We start from the raw sequence: 19,078 nt of genomic DNA on the forward strand, positions 1-19,078 counted from the left end.
ATTGCTAATCCGAGAGGTTCACATACTTTTGCCACTCACAGATATGTAATATTGGATCATTTTCCTCAATAAATAAATGACCAAGTATAATATTTTTGTCTCATTTGTTTAACTGGGTTCTCTTTATCTACTTTTAGGACTTGTGTGAAAATCTGATGTTTTAGGTCATATTTATACAGAAATATAAAAAACTCTAAAGGGTTCACAAACTTTCAAGCACCACTGTATGCAGGAAAAAAAAAAAGTTCTCATAGCAGAGGAATGAATAATTTAGGGTATATTCAGCTGTGGAGAGTTTTGAATGAATATAATATTAAGCTAGCTGGATATTGTTGAGAAAGCTTGTTGGGATAGTAATAGGTCTTTTTGATGATGTAGCAGCTTTATCTTGGGCACATTCTGCTACAACTGTATTTAGCAAGGGGTCAGTTAAGTTTCAGTGTATGCCTCCTGGGACCGTTTTCTCCAAGCAGGAACTATTTAACAGCAGGATCTGAAGAAAAAGAAGCAGCCTTTGTCACATGTACAGTGAAATTCATCCTCTGCAGATAACCCATCTGAAGCAGTGAACACACACACCGAGCAGTGGGCAGCCATACTACAGCACCCGGGGAGCAATGTACCTTGCTCAAGGGCACTTCAGCCCAAGGCCGTTCCATTTTAACCTAACCGCATGTCTTTGAACTATGGGGGAAACCAGAGCACCCAGAGGAAACCCATGAAGACACGGGGAGAACATGCAAACTCCATACAGAAAGGCCCCCTGTCGGCCACTGGGCTCGAACCCAGTACCACCTTCTTGTGAGGAGACAGTGCTAGCCACACCACCACCGTGCCTGTTGACTGCAATAATCAAAACATCGTCATAACAGGCAGAATAGCGTAGCCACAAGGCAGTAACAAATGTTCAGAAAGGATTAGGAAGAAGTAAATAACTTATCAAATCCTAACCCTCTATACCACCGCTAATCAAACGTCACTTTCTGCCATAATAAACTATATACACACAAAAGAAAACAAAAACAAACAAAAAAAAACATACCAACATGGTATAATATCGACCAAATCAAATCATACATACAGATACTTATGCATATATACACACACACATACCTATACACATCCATATGTACACAGACACCCATAATATTTTTTTTTATATATATGGGAATGGGCACACACACACACACACACACACGTAAGTATATATATATGGGAATGGGTACACACACATCACACACTTATCAACAATGTTATTGTAATTCCTTTTCCCTATAACTCAAAGATCTGTTCCTTATACCTTTTTTTGAACTGGTTTATAGTTGTACATTTCATGAGCTCTACATTCAAACTGTTCCATAGCTTTACTCCACATTTTTAACGCTGTCCTAGCAGTGTGAATTTTAAATTTCAAATTTCCCTCTAAAATTATAGCCCCCCCTCTCTATCCGAGAACATTGCATGGATTAAAGCAAAAAAAAAAAAATTATTTGACTGAAAATTTACGGGGGGTGGGGGTGGGGGGGGGGGGGGGGGGTGTTATGGGTGGATTTCGATGAAATTCTGAGAATGGTTACTTAGAACTGATAACTTTATCATCAATTAATTAATGGATTAATATATTCAATTTATTGCACACTTTTTCCATTGCTTCCGTATATTATTTTTTGTGGCAAACCACACAAATGCAAGCGCCTGGAATGTAGGGCTGCACGATATCAGAAAAATATGCGATATTCGATAACATGACTGAATATCTCGATATCGATATGCATCACGGCGGCACGGTGGTGTAGTGGTTAGCGCTGTCGCCTCACAGCAAGAAGGTCCTGGGTTCGAGCCCCGGGGCCGGCGAGGGCCTTTCTGTGCGGAGTTTGCATGTTCTCCCCGTGTCCGCGTGGGTTTCCTCCGGGTGCTCCGGTTTCCCCCACAGTCCAAAGACATGCAGGTTAGGTTAACTGGTGACTCTAAATTGACCGTAGGTGTGAATGTGAGTGTGAATGGTTGTCTGTGTCTATGTGTCAGCCCTGTGATGACCTGGCGACTTGTCCAGGGTGTACCCCGCCTTTCGCCTGTAGTCAGCTGGGATAGGCTCCAGCTTGCCTGCGACCCTGTAGAAGGATAAAGCGGCTAGAGATAATGAGATGAGATGAGATGTATTAATGTTTTAAATGTATAATGTTATAATGTCGCTCATTGTAGCGTCATTTATTTACACAAACTCGAAAGGCAAAGCATGGGTAACATATATAACAACTTATTTTGCAAAAACTAATCTACATGTTGCTGCCAGCACTTTGCTACAAGTTTAGAACAACTAAGTAGCTCCGAGAAGAGCAACATGTCAAAATGATGGACAATGAAAACGTCTAATGCAACCTCTGGTACAACATGCAGTGAATAATTTTTATCATTACGAGGAAATAATGAATTCCCTTTCCTTCTTGTCAATGACTAGTTGAAAATGCCTAGCTGCTAGACGTTTTCACAAAATAATATTTGCAAGCAACAAGCAGCTGAGGCTACTTACCGATGGCGAGATGCAGCCTGTGCCCAAAACACTGCAGTCTAACCCAGTTGTTCAACTGGGTGGCCTTCACCACGTTGGCGCCGTTGTCTGTTGTCACACATACTTGGTTTTCTTCCCGTAGGTTCCAACTTGCTAACACTTCACGCAGTCCAAGCGCAATATTTTCCCCAGTGTGCGATTTGGGGAAGTATACAGTCTCTAGACATCGTGTCTTCAGCTCGAACTCTTCAGTCAGAAAATGAACCGTGAAACTCAAGTAGGGTTCTGTGGTGCGACTTGACCATAGGTCTGTAGTACTTGCGTAGTACTCCGCTCCACTTACTTCAAGTGTAACTGATTTTCGACACGTGTTGTACATGTCTGGAATTGCGACTTGAGAAAAATAATTCCGTGAGGGAATTTTATACCGTCGGTCCAGTATTGAAATCATGTCCACAAATCCACTGCCGGTAACAGCTGTCATTGGCATCATGTCTTTCGCCAAGTATCTCGCTATGCCTGCCGTTATGTCTTTGTGGCGTTTAGAATGTGTCTCATAAGGGGTTATACTAGCAAAGCTCTGCTGAACTGTAGTCACCTTCGTAATTTAAGATGTTGAAGGACTTGGCATATCATTGGACTGTTTACTGCTAACGCTAGCTTGGATCTCTTCGTACAGGTGTTTATGGTTGTGTTGTAGATGCTTATGGAGATTCGTCGTGTTCCCCTTGGTAGCTGCCACCACTGTTTTACATGTCTTGCAAAGTATACCCGAGTTTGCAGTACGTCATCCCTCCTGAATCCAAAGTACTTCCAAATAGCAGACGTGCATTTTTTTTTTGAAACCAGTTCCTCCTCACACAAGTTTGTCTCACCACACTTGCTACTGCTTCCGCCATCACCATGAGGCTTTTACTTGTTTTGCAATAGGGGGCGGAGTTATCCCGCAGCGCTTGTTGACATTCAAATGTGATTGGACGGCACAGAAAAATGTGCCTTTTATCGAAATGTAAGTAATTTTTGCGGTATGTGTATCGCAAACTATGATATCGCGATATCGATACTTTTTCGATATATTGTGCAGCCCTACTGGAATGTTTAGTTTTTTGCACCATGAACTAAATGGCTTTCCGTTTTCACCTATTTCGTACAGCCAAGCCCACCTCCACTTGTTTTTTACACCTTTATCGATGGCAGACACATCAGTGCCTTCTTTCATGTAAAGCGCATCCATGCTGCCGAAAGCGAAAGCAGAATGGCATGCTCCTCTATGCTCGACGTCAATATAGAAAAAAGTTTGGATCTTCGCTTAAATTAAAATTATAATTTGACCTTACTTTGTGTTGAATACGACTTCAAAAACAATTCAAGATTTTATTAAAGAGAAATATTGTGGCCAACACGAGTGTCAAGTTCCCTAAAAGATCGCGTGAAGTTGGCTGCTATCTACTTTGCGTTCGTTCTCATTTTCCTCCATCATTTCATAGGCCAGAAACAGATGTTTTGACGTAATTTAACTTAGTAGGCTATGATTATTATTTAACTGTAGTCTTCTAGACATTTTGACTGTTTGGGGCACTGAACGCTGGTGTATGATTTTCAGGGAATAAAGTTTAGCGCATGTCGGAACATCATTGCGCTCGCAGCCTCCAACTCCTCAAACGTCCTTTAAATTGTGATATAGCGTAGGCTATAAGGCACGGTTCTAACATACCTTACACACTGGCCTAACGAAAATAATAATTGTTGGGGCGTCTGCTGATTTGTTAGCTATAAATTTAGGTCTAATTACTTCGGACAGTCTGCAAGGATTGCACCGTCGGGTCTTCAAGTCTGGCTGAAGCAGAGGAGCGGGCTTTCCGGGGTTTATTTTTATTATTTTTTTTTAACATGCTCCATTTCTATATGTCCAGGTTTGAACTAAGTCATTTTGGCAAGATTTAATTTAATACAAAACAAAAATGGTCAGACACAAGCACGCCAAGCACATGGGAATGTATTTTGCCAATTTTGACAGCGCATGTTTTTTTAAATGCCACACCGTAGACAGCGAACGTTTAAACATGATCAAACATAGGAAATGAACGACACAAAGCATGGCTCAAAAACAAAAAAGTTAAATAAACCCTGCTGATAGTTGATGGTGTTGCAACACATCAGTGTTATAACCCAATCTCTACCCAACCACCTGTCATTAGGGCCCGAGCCCGAATGGGCGAAGGCCCTATTGCTCTTGTAAGAGTTCACTATTCTTCTTCTTCTTCATTTTTCTCCGCTGTTGGCCCATTTTCGGGGCGCTTGCCATGGGCGAAAACGCACGAAATTTGGCACCAGTTCCGAGAATTGCCACCGCTACTCAGAACCAAAAGCCCAAACTTGGCCGGGGCTCAGGGCCTCTATAGCGCCCCCTAAGTCGTTGTGATTTTGGCCTCCCGCATTAAGGTGCCTGGTTGCCATATAGTTTGTAGTAGTGGCATGCCATTTGGTACGCATATGTATCTCACTAAGCCGGGCAAAAAGGTAATGCCAATGCATTAGCCACGCCCAACAGGAAGTGAGGTAATTTCACTTTTGTGCGAAATGCATGGCCACGAAGACGGCGCAACTCCTCCTAGACCGTTCATGGGAATGTCACCAAAATTGATACACATCATCTACAGACATGGCTGACAAAAGTTACTAAATACGTTTCACGTAGGATAAACCGTTCAGAAGTTATACGTCAATCAATTTTCACTTCAAAATTTTACATGCTTAAAAATTCATAAATCTTCTAATTGCTCAAAACTGCTCATACTTCACACGCAAATCACTCATTGGGCTTCTGACATGTTACCCAATTTCTGTGATATTTCGCCACTGGGGGCGCTATTTTTGGGCAAAAAATCCAATCTTTCCTCAAATTTGGTCAAACTTCACGGCCACCCTCTTACTACCTCCCATGTCATGTATACCACATTTTGGGAATTTTCGTCCATGGGGGGCGCTGTTTTTGGCCAACGCAATTTCTCCAAAACGGGTTTTTGGTAAATAATTCCATAATGCTTTTCCTTCACACCACTACCTTGTGATAGTACGTTGCTGTTGTAGACACTTATTTTTCCATCTCATAATCGCTCATGTACAGCATAGCGCCACCTACTGACATGGGAAAAAACAAAAAATTTATTCTTCAAAAATCTATCTCTCATCTTCTATTTACTCAATTGTCATCAAACTTCATACGCAAACTCTTCATAGCTCACCTGACATATACGCCAAATTTTGTGCACTTTCGCCCCTGGGGGTGCTGGTTATGGCAAAAATGATATTGCAGCTTCTGATTTGTCAAACTTGGCAAGCAAACTCTTTACAAGACCCTTATTGGGGCGCTTGCCATGGTCGACAACGCTCGAAATTTTGCCCCTTTTTCTTAGACTGCCACCGCTACTGAGAACCAGAAGCCCAGATCCAGGCGGGCCTCAATAGCGCCCCCTAACGTGCTGTGATTTTTGCCTCTCGCATTAAGGTGCCTGCTTGGCATATAGTTTCTAGTTATTATTATTATTATTATTAGGGCCCGAGCACCGTGCAGTGCGAGACCCTATTGTTTTTGAAGGATTATTATTATTAGGCCCCGAGCACCGTACAGTGCGAGACCCTATTGTTGCCATGTGTCCAATTCTGTGCTTTGTCGCCATTGTGGGAGTAATGTCTCTTGCCGAAGAAGCTGTGGAAGGTATTCCGCGGGGACGCATGCCCCCGCCCCCCTTGGCCGCTGGCGCGAGGGCCCGTCAAGGCTGCTTGCGGCTTTAATTTTAATTCTCGTCGGATCAGCACCGACCTCACATTTGGCCTCGGGAGAGTTCAGTTGACGGAAATCCGTCACACGACGGAAAACTTTAATCCATGACATTGTTTGGATATTCCTTGGTGCTTTATAATTCCTTACTTTGTACATTATTAAGGCAGTTTCATATTCTATAATATCCCTGAATTTTAAACATTTTGAATTTAAGAATAATGAATTAGTATGATCTCGGTAACCAGCACTATGAATTATTCTTATAGCTCTATGAATTATTCATATATATATATATATATATATATATATATATATATATATATATATATATATATATATATACACACACACACACACACACACACACACACACACACACACACACAATTATATAAAATGTATATAAAATCAGACATGAGGTTTTTCAAGCACTGTAAGGATTTTGGTGCTTACCTGTTTGGCACTGGTGAAAGCCACTCCAGAAAAAGCATAGCGATCCACCACCAGGGTGACTCCCTGCTCCAGCAGCTTCTTCATTTGAGGCCTAAAAAGAACAATAAAACCCATCCCATCCATTATCTCTAACCGCTTATCCTAAGCTGGAGCCTATCCCAGCTGACTAGGGTTAGAGGTGGGGTACACCCTGGACAAGTTGCCAGGTCATCAGACTGACAGAGATAAACAACCATTCACACTCGCACTTACGGTCAATTTAGAGCCAGCAATTAGCCTAACCTGCATGTCTTTGGACTGTGGGGGAAACTCGAGCACCCAGAGGAAACCCACACAGACACGGGGAGAACATGCAAACTCCACACAGAAAGGCCCATCAGTCACTGGGCTCGAACCCAGAACCTTCTTGCTGTGAGGCGACAGTGCCAACCACTACACCACTGTGCCGCCCACAATAAAACCAAAAAAGTACAGCATTTGTAGTATTATAGTAATTCCAATAATAATGAAGTAAAACGATACTATTACCACACAATGTTTTATTACTTCAAATACACACATGATAATTAGGTATGTTTAGTTCATGTCCTATAAAATCTGGCCATGTTTACACTGTACTCGCAAAAGTAAAGAAAACCATGAAATGGTGCATTATTACAGGAAAACAATCACCAACAAAGAGGTGTGATGCAGCCCGATGATTAGTTTTCTATAGCAGTAAATCCCAAAGTGTTTTATTCCTCTTATTCCACAGCAGTAAAATGTACTAATAAACATCATGTGCATTTAACGGTTGAAATTTCTTAGGGAAATGTCTTTGTTAAATAATAGCATTTAATTTTCAGCTAATTATTACATTATATGGAGAGTCTATAAAAATGATAATGGATTAGATGTAGAACATTAAACCATCAGAAATCTTGAATCCAATATTGTTCTACATCAGTGTAAATCACTAATAGTAATCTGAAGTAAAATTACTCTAAGGCATAAAACAGAAAAGATAATCGTTTCCTCCTTCTTTTGGTTGCTCCCGATTAGGGGTCACCACAGCGGATCTTTCGTCTCCATTGCTCCCTGTCTTCTGCATCCTTCTCTACCACACCTGCCACTTTCATGTCCTCTCTCACCACATCCATGTATCTCCTCTTTGGCCTTCCTCATTTTCGTGTGCCCAGCAGCTCCATCCTCAACATTCTCCTTCCAACATGCTCTGCATCTCTTCTCAGGATGTGCCCGTACCATCTCAGTCTCATCTCTCTTAGCTTCATTCCCAAGCTCTCCACATGTGCTGTCCCTCTGATGTGCTCGTTCCTCATCCTGTCCAACCTCCCATCACAAACCTTAACATCCTCAACTCCGCCACCTCCAACTTTGCCTCCTGTCTCTTCGTTAAGGGTACGGTCTCCAATCCATACATCACAGCTGGTCTCACTACTGTCCTATACATCTTACCCTTCACGTTTGCTGGGACTTTCCTATCACAAATGACTCCCGAAATCCTTCTCCAACTGCTCCACCCTGCCTGCACTCGCTTTCTCACCTCACTATCACAGCCCCCATTTTCCTGCACAGTTGACCCCAGGTAGGCCAGGACAGCGTGCCATCATTGATGGAATGATGAATTCTGAATTATACCAGCAAATTCTAAAGGAAAATGTCAGGACATCTGTCCATGACCTGAACCTCAAGAGAAGGTGGGTCATGCAGCAAGACAACGACCCTAAGCACACAAGTCATTCTACCAAAGAATGGTTAAAGAAGAATAAAGTTAATGTTTTGGAATGGCCAAGTCAAAGTCCTGACCTTAATCCAATGGAAATGTTGTGGAAGGACCTGAAGCAAGCAGTTCATGTGAGGAAACCCACCAACATCCCAGAGTTGAAGCTGTTCTGTACGGAGGAACGGGCTAAAATTCCTCTAAGCCGGTGTGCAGGACTGATCAACAGTTACCAGAAACTTTTAGTTGTAGTTATTGCTGCACAAGGGGGTCACACCAGATACTGAAAGCAAAGGTTCACATACTTTTGCCACTCACAGATATGCAATGATGGGAATAACGGCGTTAGAAATAAACGGCGTTACTAACGGCGTTACTTTTTTTAGTAACGAGTAATCTAACCAATTACTTTTTACATCGTTATAACGCCATTCCCGTTACTTACAATAAAATACTATGTGTTACTTTATTAAACCTGTTCTCATCTGGCACGCTGCTCGTTCAGCCTTTCTTTACTCTGCTTTTGTGTGGGGCAGGGAGACGCGAGACAACGGCACAGTAAGCCAATCAGAGTAGATTTGGACAACATACATAGGTAGGCCACGCCTACTGCACTGCGCACTCTTTCAATCAGAAGACACAGCGATGGCAAGCAGTCAGCCCAGCACTGCGTTTTCACATTGGAAATACAGCCATTGCTTTTCATTACTTGAAATAAAAGGCAAAAATGTCTACGTGCAATGCACATTATGTCGAGGAACAAAGCGTTTGTCCTCGTCAGTGGCCAGTAATTAGTAACAATTTTAATAACTACAAAAATATATTAAAATTTGATAGATGTCTTCTCACATTGTCCCACAAAAATATTAATATAGTGTAGATAACGTTACTAATTGGTTCTGTTAAGTGTCCATTTCAGTCATTAAACACATTTAACATTCACTTTTATTATGATTACACTAATTGAATTTGATTTTTATTTGAGGGGGAACAAAATGTAACGGAATAATTACTTTCCCTGGTAATTAGTTACTTTTATGACAAAGTAACTCCGTTACTAACTCAGTTACTTTTTGGGAAAAGTAACTAGTAACTATAGCTAATTACTTTTTGAAAGTAACGTGCCCAACACTGCAGATATGTAATATTGGATCATTTTCCTCAATGTCCAGGGTGTACCCCGCCTTTCGCCCGTAGTCAGCTGGGATAGGCTCCAGCTTGCCTGCGACCCTGTAGAAGGATAAAGCGGCTAGAGATAATGAGATGAGATGAGATAAATGACCAAGCATAATATTTTTGTCTCATTTCTTTAACTGGGTTCTCTTTATCTACTTTTAGGACTTGTGTGAAAATCTGATGTTTTAGGTCACATTTATGCAGAAATATAGAAAATTCTCAAGGGTTCACAAACTTTCAAGCACCACTGTAAATACAGTTTTGACATGGCATTTTGTTAGATCAACCCAATGTCCCAGAGGATTTAAACCATAATCTGCTACAAATTAAATGCATAATTAGTCTCTTCAAAAGGTCTTGATTGACTGGATTGTAAATGTTAGCTGTTAGTTTTGGAACCGAACTCTGCACACACGCGCACACACATCTCTGAGACTGACTCACACCAACTCCCAACGGTTTGCAGCAAAGAGCAGGTGTACGGTGTGGTCCTCCAGGTTATTCCTTTTCTCCAGGTATGAGCTGATCAGCTGCCCAATCTGTGTTGTTCGGTCTGTGTGAACACAAAATACACTCACTATCCACTTTATTAGAAACACCTGCACATGCATGCATTTATCTAATCAAACCATGTTGCAGCAGCCCAGTGCATAAAATCATGCCAATACAGGGCAAGTGGTTCAATTCGTGTTCACATCAAACATCAGAATGGGGAAAATTGTGATCTCTGTGACTTTGATTGGGGCATGGATGTTGGTATCAGAAGGAATTGAATGAGTATTTTCAAAAACTAATGATCTCCTGGGAATTTCACACAGAACAGTCTCTAGATTTCACACAGAACGGTGCAAGAAACAAAAACTGAGTGAACAACAGTTCTGTGGGTCAAAAGGATGGTTTGGTTCAATTCAAAAAGGACATCTCAATGCAAGTTTTAAGTCTTTCAAAATCTTCTTAATTTACGAACCGAACACAGAATGACACTGTGCTTTACATCATACGTTAGTTAGCCACAGGGTTACAGTCCAGTTTTCCTGACGCTTGTATTTTTTTTTTAAAGGGAGATGAGCATCCTTTGGTTGGTGAGGTTATGGGTGGCACGGTGGTGTAATGGTTAGCACCGTCACCTCACAGCAAGAAGGTTCTGGGTTTGAGCCCAGTGGCCTTTCTGTGTGGACTTTGCATGTTCTCCTCGTGTCTGCACGAGTTTCCTCCGGTTTCCCGCACAGTCCAAAGACATGCGGTTAGGTTAACATGGGGCAGCCTTAGGCTGAGGTGCCCTTGAGCGAGGCACCTTCATCTGAACTGCTCCCTGGGCACTGTTAGGATGTCTGCCCACTGCTCTAGGTATGTGTAGGTGTGTGTTCACTGCTTCAGATGGGTTAAACGCAGAGAGGAATTTCACAAGTGTGCATGTGATAAATAAAGCTGTTCTTTTATATCTAACTTTACAAGCTAATATCACCCACAGACATTCAAAGATTATGACATGTTTATTACGGATTTTTACACTGCTCTTTAAATTTACATCGTTCACTTCAGTTTCTGTCTATTATCAAGTTATCGTCAACACCCATAATGTCTCAGGAAACTGAGGCACGTGTCAATTGACTTAAAGCATATATACAGAGCCATGGCCTCACTTTCGTTTATAAATGCCTTGAGACCTCAAGAATGGCACAGGAATAGTTTTAAGCATTAACAATAAATCTAATATAGTAATTTTTACGATTAAAAGTGATATATAGGTAGTGATCTGAGTGAATTACGGATGTCAATGTCACGTCATAAACAGGAAGTGTATTGGTCTCATCGCCATTTCCGCTAGACTAAAAAACACAGAGCTGACTGCAACTCCGATCCTCCATTTTGAGCTAATTTATCGCCATGCCACGTAGAGGTGTTTTTGGCCGGTACAGCAACACGACAGAAGGTGGATTTACATTGCGTTCATGGCCCAAGAATGTTCAAACTGCAAAGATTTGGACGTGTTTTGCGAGAAGTTCACGGGCACATTGGGCGCTTATGAAGTGGTCTCTCCTCTGCACATTTTACTGAAGACTCGTACGAAACTTCTGATCTGTTGAGGAGCGTTGGCTATAAGCTCGTATTGAAAGAGGGTGCAGTACCAGCAATTAAAGAAAACTACAAGTATTTATTTTATTTATTTTTCTTTAAAAGGAAAGCAAGTTCAGTTGCACCAGTCCTCCCGGAGTGAGCTGAGGGTTGTTGCTAAAACCAGTGACATCTTGTTCCGTCCCGGGTTTTAGTAATTGCCTGAGCTCAGCAATAATGGCGGACTACACAGTATGAAGAAAAGTGAATGAGTGGAGCAGCCGTCTTATTTCTAAACTGGATATTGCTGCCATCTCGCCCTTACGTGGAAGAAGTGAATGAATGGGAGAACTGAACGAACAACTGAAAAAGTCAGATTGTTTCAAAAACAAATCAGCCTTCAAGAAGCGAGAACACAGATGGGTAAGCACCGACTCTCATTTGGACTTATTAAAAAAAAAAAAACTCCACCCACAACACGTTGTTTACCTGCATTTACATTAAATACATGCAACTTGTGTGTTTAAGATTCCGGTATACAGTGGGGCAAAAAAGTATTTAGTCAGTCACCAATTGTGCAAGTTCTCCCACTTAAAAAGATGAGAGAGGCCTGTAATTTTCATCATAGGTATACCTCAACTACGAGAGACAAAATGAGAAAAAAAAATCCAGAAAATCACATTGTCTGATTTTTAAAGAAATTATTTGCAAATTATGGTGGAAAATAAGTGTTTGGTCAATAACAAAAGTTCATCTCAATACTTTGTTATATACCCTTTGTTGGCAATGACAGAGGTCAAATGTTTTCTGTAAGTCTTCACAAGGTTTTCACACACTGTTGCTGGTATTTTGGCCCATTCCTCCATGCAGATCTCCTCTAGAGCAGTGATGTTTTGGGGCTGTCGCTGGGCAACACGGACTTTCAACTCCCTCCAAAAATTTTCTATGGGGTTGAGATCTGGAGACTGGCTAGGCCACTCCAGGACCTTGAAATACTTCTTACGAAGCCACTCCTTCGTTGCCCAGGCGGTGTGTTTGGGATCATTGTCATGCTGAAAGACCCAGCCATGTTTCATCTTCAATGCCCTTGCTGATGGAAGGAGGTTTTCACTCAAAATCTCACGATACATAGCCCCATTCATTCTTTCCTTTACACGGATCAGTCGTCCTTGGTCCCTTTGCAGAAAAACAGCCCCAAAGCATGTTTCCACCCCCATGCTTCACAGTAGGTATGGTGTTCTTTGGATGCAACTCAGCATTCTTTCTCCTCCAAACACGACAAGCTGAGTTTTTACCAAAAAGTTCTATTTTGGTTTCAGCTGACCATATGACATTCTCCCAATCCTCTTCTGGATCATCCAAGTGCTCGCTAGCAAACTTCAGACGGGCCTGGACATGTACTGGCTTAAGCAGGGGGACACGTCTGGCACTGCAGGATTTGAGTCCCTGGCGGCGTAGTGTGTTACTGATGGTAGCCTTTGTTACTTTGGTCCCAGCTCTCTGCAGGTCATTCACTAGGTCCCCCCGTGTGGTTCTGGGATTTTTGCTCACTGTTCTTGTGATCATTTTGACCCCACGGGGTGAGATCTTGCGTGGAGCCCCAGATCGAGGGAGATTATCAGTGGTCTTGTATGTCTTCCATTTTCTAATAATTGCTCCCACAGTTGATTTCTTCACACCAAGCTGCTTACCTACTGCAGATTCAGTCTTCCCAGCCTGGTGCAGGTCTACAATTTTGTTTCTGGTGTCCTTTGACAGCTCTTTGGTCTTGGCCATAGTGGAGTTTGGAGTGTGACTGTTTGAGGTTGTGGACAGGTGTCTTTTATACTGATAACGAGTTCAAACAGGTGCCATTAATACAGGTAACGAGTGGAGGACAGAGGAGCCTCTTAAAGAAGTTGTTACAGGTCTGTGAGAGCCAGAAATCTTGCTTGTTTGTAGGTGACCAAATACTTATTTTACCGAGGAATTTACCAATTAATTCATTAAAAATCCTACAATGTGATTTCCTGGATTCTTTCCCCCCATTCTGTCTCTCATAGTTGAGGTATACCTATGATGAAAATTACAGGCCTCTCATCTTTTTAAGTGGGAGAACTTGCACAATTGGTGGCTGACTAAATACTTTTTTGCCCCACTGTAAGATTATTTAATTTGCTTCAGAATGTGATTGTCCCAGTTCATCTGATTATTTAATTAGCCTTTTACGTTTTATCAGTGAAAATGCATGCATGTACATGCATGTTACAGAAGTTATAACACCTATCCTGTTTTAATGAGAGTCAACCCACAATCAGTGAAGTCAAATCAGTTGTAGTTGAGCAAGTCGGTAACGGTATTTCTTACTATATGACTTTGGTCTATAGCCGTCAAAGGCCTCGGCCTTAAAACCGGTTACCGCTGTGACGTCACGTACTCAGGGCTCGCTGGCTCAGCTCGAATGCCAACTTTGCGGTCGATTTTAAATCTCAAAAATATATACATTTTTTATTCCCATTTATGCAGCATACAAGAGTCAAGGATGGAGATACTATCCACTCAAATTTATTTAAAAAATAAAGGCTCTGCGTATCTCCTTTAATGTCACTAATAAAATCAAATCATCAGTTTAATAAAAATACATAATTTCTCACTCACATACTGTATCTCTCCTTTAGGACCACAAAGGCAAAAATTCTAGCCTACATGATTATATTACAACATTCAAAATCCCAGATGACATCCAAGTCAGTTGTTTTCTATTAATCTCTTACTTTTTTTGAGGGGGCTATAGCCTTAAAACATGGCTCCCTTAGGTTGCTTGCCAGCTGACAGCACTTTCACTTTGGCGATTTTTTTCTTTTTTTTTAACCGACCCCTGTATTACTGACACTGTCCGATGTGCTCAGGGACGGTAGGGGCTCCGAGTGTGCCTCCCCCGTGCCGGGTTCAGCCCCTAAATCGTCTTCAGTGCTTGAAGAAGCTTGCTCAAAAGCAGGATTCCCCCTGGGTTCTGAAAAATATTCTCCACTTTTTTCCTTGAAAAATCAAGTCAAAGGAATATTCTTCACTTTTTCTTCACTTGGTCTGCATTTTTTCTTAGTTACTGACTTGGTGAACTTAGAGGTTTATACCAACCAAACCGGCACAATTCAAATATTTGTACAGATACAACTTGGCCTGGGCGGCACGGTGGTGTAGTGGTTAGCGCTGTCGCCTCACAGCAAGAAGGTCCTGGGTTCGAGCCCCGGGGCCGGCGAGGGCCTTTCTGTGTGGAGTTTGCATGTTCTCCCCGTGTCTGCGTGGGTTTCCTCCGGGTGCTCCGGTTTCCCCCACAGTCCAAAGACATGCAGGTTAGGTTAACTGGTGACTCTAAATTGACCGTAGGTGTGAGTGTGAATGGTTGTCTGTGTCTATGTGTCAGCCCTGTGATGACCTGGCGACTTGTCCAGGGTGTACCCCGCCTTTCGCCCGTAGTCAGCTGGGATAGGCTCCAGCTTGCCTGCGACCCTGTAGAAGGATAAAGCGGCTAGAGATAATGAGATGAGATGAGACAACTTGGCCTCTCCATTACATATAAAATTTAGGCTCCACTCTAGTCTCTGAGAAGAAAGACTTGATTTTGGGCACCGTGTGCACCATCAAACTAAAATAAACCCCTTTAGTTTGAGCTTACTTCAGGAGACTTTAGCAGGGAATTATTCAAAAGAGATATTAGGACTCCCCTTACCTTTTACTTCAACACAAAATTTGATTTACAAGTGAACAGAGTTGAGAAGAATCTTGGACCAACCAACAGTGAAGGAATCATCTTTTTCGGGTTTTTACGACGTGAAGGAATCCGAATTTGCTATTGATTTATGAGCCGAACACAGAATGACACCGCGTTTTACGTCATACGTCCACTGTGGGGACTCAACACCCCCCCCAAACAGAGCACTTCTGTCATGTGCCAGCTGACAGCACTTTCAGTTTGATTTTTTTTTTAAATTACACCAACCCCTGTATTACTGACCCTGTCCGATGTGCTCGGGGACAGTCGGGGCTCCGAGTGTGCTTCCCCCGTGCCTGTTTCAGCCCTTAAATCATCCTCAGTGCTTGGAGAAACTCGCCCAAAAAAACCTTCATCAGTTTAGACTGCACCATTGTTCGGTTCACGCAGAGATAATTACACCACCACACCAGGCAGATTAAGAGACACTGCGATTGGTCAAAAGTTTGGCGCTCATGTAGTCACTATGTGTCGTTGATTTTTATTGGTCACAAGCACGCACTCATTGTTTACACTCTGGCTTCCAGCCGTCTTCACTGGGGTTGGATTTGGGCAAACGGAGGGTGCTCTATAAAAGATGACTTATGATAAATATGACAAATACATTCATCACTGTGATGACCGCTCATAATTTTCTCTTCGTCACCGATGGATTATATTCGTCAGTGACAAGTACCAGTGGGAACCCTGGAACCTTCACAATAATAAATATCCAAGAATTTACTAGAGCAGCGGCTAAAATTATTGACCCCTTTTCAGATTTACCAATAAAAAACAATTTTATAAAAGGTGAGTTTCAATTCCAACAGTTATTATTGGTTAATTAAATCAACCGGAAGGACCCCCCTCCTTGATCTTGTCATCTGAGGACACCGCTCGTTACCTGAGATGGATTTTTTTTTTTAAACACCATCAGCAATTTGAAGAAAACCTGGACGTTATCATCGCAGGCAAGTATGGTGGAACATTCAAGAGAAGACAAGTCAGCTCAACTCAGTTGCTAAGACAGTGGGTTTGAACATCAGCAGCAAGAAGACAGAGATCATGGCTCTGAATACCACAGACAGAAGACCTGTACTACTGGATAGCAAAGACCTACCAACAACAGAAGAGCTTACGTACCTGGGGTCCATCATTAGCCAGGACGGAGGAGCAAACCTAGACATCCAACGCAGGCTGAACAAAGCAAGAGGTGCAATGAACATGATGAGCAAAGTGTGGCGTTCCTCAAGCTACAGCATTCACATGAAGATGAAGCTCTACCACAGCTGCGCTTTGCCAACTCTCTTGCATGGAGCCGAATGTTGGCGCCTTACTGAGAAAGTCATTAAACTTGCAACCTTCCACACCAAGTGCCGCCGAAGAATTCAAAAGATCTTCTGGCTTGCAACCATCAGCAACCAAGACCTCCTGGAAAGAAGCCACACAGACTCTCTTCCTGACATCCTGCAGGGGCGTGCCCGTGACCCCTCCCCCCTTTGTCGGGCCATACATTTTTTTTTTCCAATAGCTGCATAAGAATATTAGAAAAGCGCCCATTGCAATTTTTCTACCCTTTTTTTTTTTTTAACTAGATTGTCACCTCGGCCTCATTAGGGTTTCTATAACCTTGTATGAACTTCCTGTGGTTTGGGCGTGAAAACCCAGTTCTACGCAAGCGCAAAACAATCGCACTAGAAAGCATGGTCAAGCTGCCAGTGTAGCTGCAGTCTTTTTAGTTGCAAATTACGAGTATTTCCTTGTGTTAATAATATGCCATGTCAAAACAAGCGAAACTTTCCTCCTTCTTTTGACGTGAAGAGAGGTAAGCAATTTATTTTTTTCCATCAAAGTTGCATTTTGTGGCTTCGAAGCCAAGTTTTAGAGTGCCGTTTCTAGAACACATCATCAAGAAAACGTGGAAGAAACAGCAATAATGAAAGAGCCGGTTTCTAAGCTACCAAAAACTAGCAATGGTAACTATTTTTTGTTACATATTTTTCATAGTCAGGACTGGCGATGATGAACATACACTATGGCAGAGCGATCGACACTGACAAGATCGTTGACATCTTTGCCATGGGTCATCCACGACGCCTTTTACTGAGAAACATTTTGGCCGATGAGCAGTAAGACAACAAGAATAGACAGATCTGCATCGGGTGACTAGGGTAAGATGTCGAGCTGCTATCCATACACTGCCAGATAAAGCTGATTTGGCCTAATCATTGTCCGACATCTCAACAGCTCGCAACAAGAGATGAAAGAATGATGCAAAAACCACGTTATTTTCTCAAATGTATTCAGTGTATTTTTCCATTTACAAACCTGCAGGTATGTACTCAGGCTGCCAGTCAGTATGTGACACCCCCCCCTTCGAAAAATCCAAGCTACGCCCCTGTCCTGAAGAGAAAGCGCCGGAGGTGGATTGGCCACACGCTTTGGCAAGACGCCACAATTACCAAGATCGCTCTACACTGGACACCGGAAGGGAAGAGGAAGCATGGACATCCCAAGACCACGTGGAGGAGGACTGTAGAGATGGAAGTGAAGGAGATGGGTCACACCTGGGCCAGCGTACAATGAGTGGCCAAAGATCGCCAGAGATGGAGTAGTCTAGTTGCTGCCCTACGCACCACTGGGTGTAACAGGATTAAGTAAGCAAGCAAGCATGGTGGAAAGATCATGGACATGTTTTTACTCATGAAATTCACCGATATTTCATGATCTCCTTGTCGAAACCTACTTTGTTTCTTACTCTTTCATTTGACAGTCGCCATTTTGTATCTAAACGTGCGCTTGAGAAATCACGTGATGTTTCAATAACAGTGATCACTTTCACCGGTGTCCACCATTAATCGACACCTTGTGGAATTAAAGGAATAGAAAATGCAAAATAAATACATGCATGGGTTGGTAGCTTGTAATATTGAGAGCCTGTCAGAAAAGCTTCAGGCATGTTTGACCATTTATAAGAAAAGTTGTCAGTGTTTTTGTATCACTGCTCTAATGCCACCAGGAGGCTGCCATGTTGCCTGTTGGAAGGGCGATGCATGACGTCATTTGGGTGCAAGGCTGAGTGTATACTTCAGTACTGAAGGGGTAAAGCGAAAGGTCTACTAAGGTGACAATGTTGATTTTTTTCACTATACATCTGAAATAGTGTATTAATGAGCTGTAACCCTGACTTATGGACAAACCTGAACTCTTTACCTGTAAAACGAGGCTGAAACTACACGTGCTCTTGACTCATTCATGAAAAATTTCATCAAGATGTCCCCAGGGTAGCCTACCGTAATTACCGTAGCAGGGTTTTTTCTAGAAAAATTTAGCATGAGGGCGCTCACCATGGCGAGGGAGCGAAGCGGGGGTGGGGGGGATGGTGCCGGTTGTCCCCCCACCGTGCAAAGCCTTTGAAAAATGCTCCAATGGGACATTGAGGCTATCTGAGAGGGAAATTGTAACAAATTGTCTGTCAACATTGAAAAAGAAAGAAGTAATCTTCTTCTGCCCCGGACAGTCTTTGGCTTTCTTCCGTTTCGTGCCGCGGGATGACATCTTTCAATGCCCAAATGTCAACAAAAACAACTCGCGAACTACTTCTGTCAAAAGCTCCCGCGCCGGTGGGTGAAAGGTCATTCAGTCTCGAGA

At 42.4% G+C, this 19,078-nt stretch overlaps 1 protein-coding gene across 1 annotated transcript in view; it reads right to left on the minus strand.

Annotated features, from left to right (window-relative positions):
• The window catches only part of dtymk (deoxythymidylate kinase (thymidylate kinase)), a 44,030-nt gene that overhangs the window by 6,526 nt on the left and 18,426 nt on the right, over positions 1-19,078 (minus strand). Inside the window, exons 2-3 of the mRNA XM_060919770.1 lie at positions 10,087-10,195; positions 6,747-6,837 (exon numbers count right to left, since the gene is read on the minus strand). Coding sequence (XP_060775753.1) covers positions 6,747-6,837; positions 10,087-10,195 — 200 coding nt within the window. The remainder of the gene's footprint in view (positions 1-6,746; positions 6,838-10,086; positions 10,196-19,078) is intronic.

Source organism: Neoarius graeffei, chromosome 4, assembly GCF_027579695.1.
Source record: "Neoarius graeffei isolate fNeoGra1 chromosome 4, fNeoGra1.pri, whole genome shotgun sequence".
Classification (NCBI taxonomy): domain Eukaryota; kingdom Metazoa; phylum Chordata; class Actinopteri; order Siluriformes; family Ariidae; genus Neoarius; species Neoarius graeffei.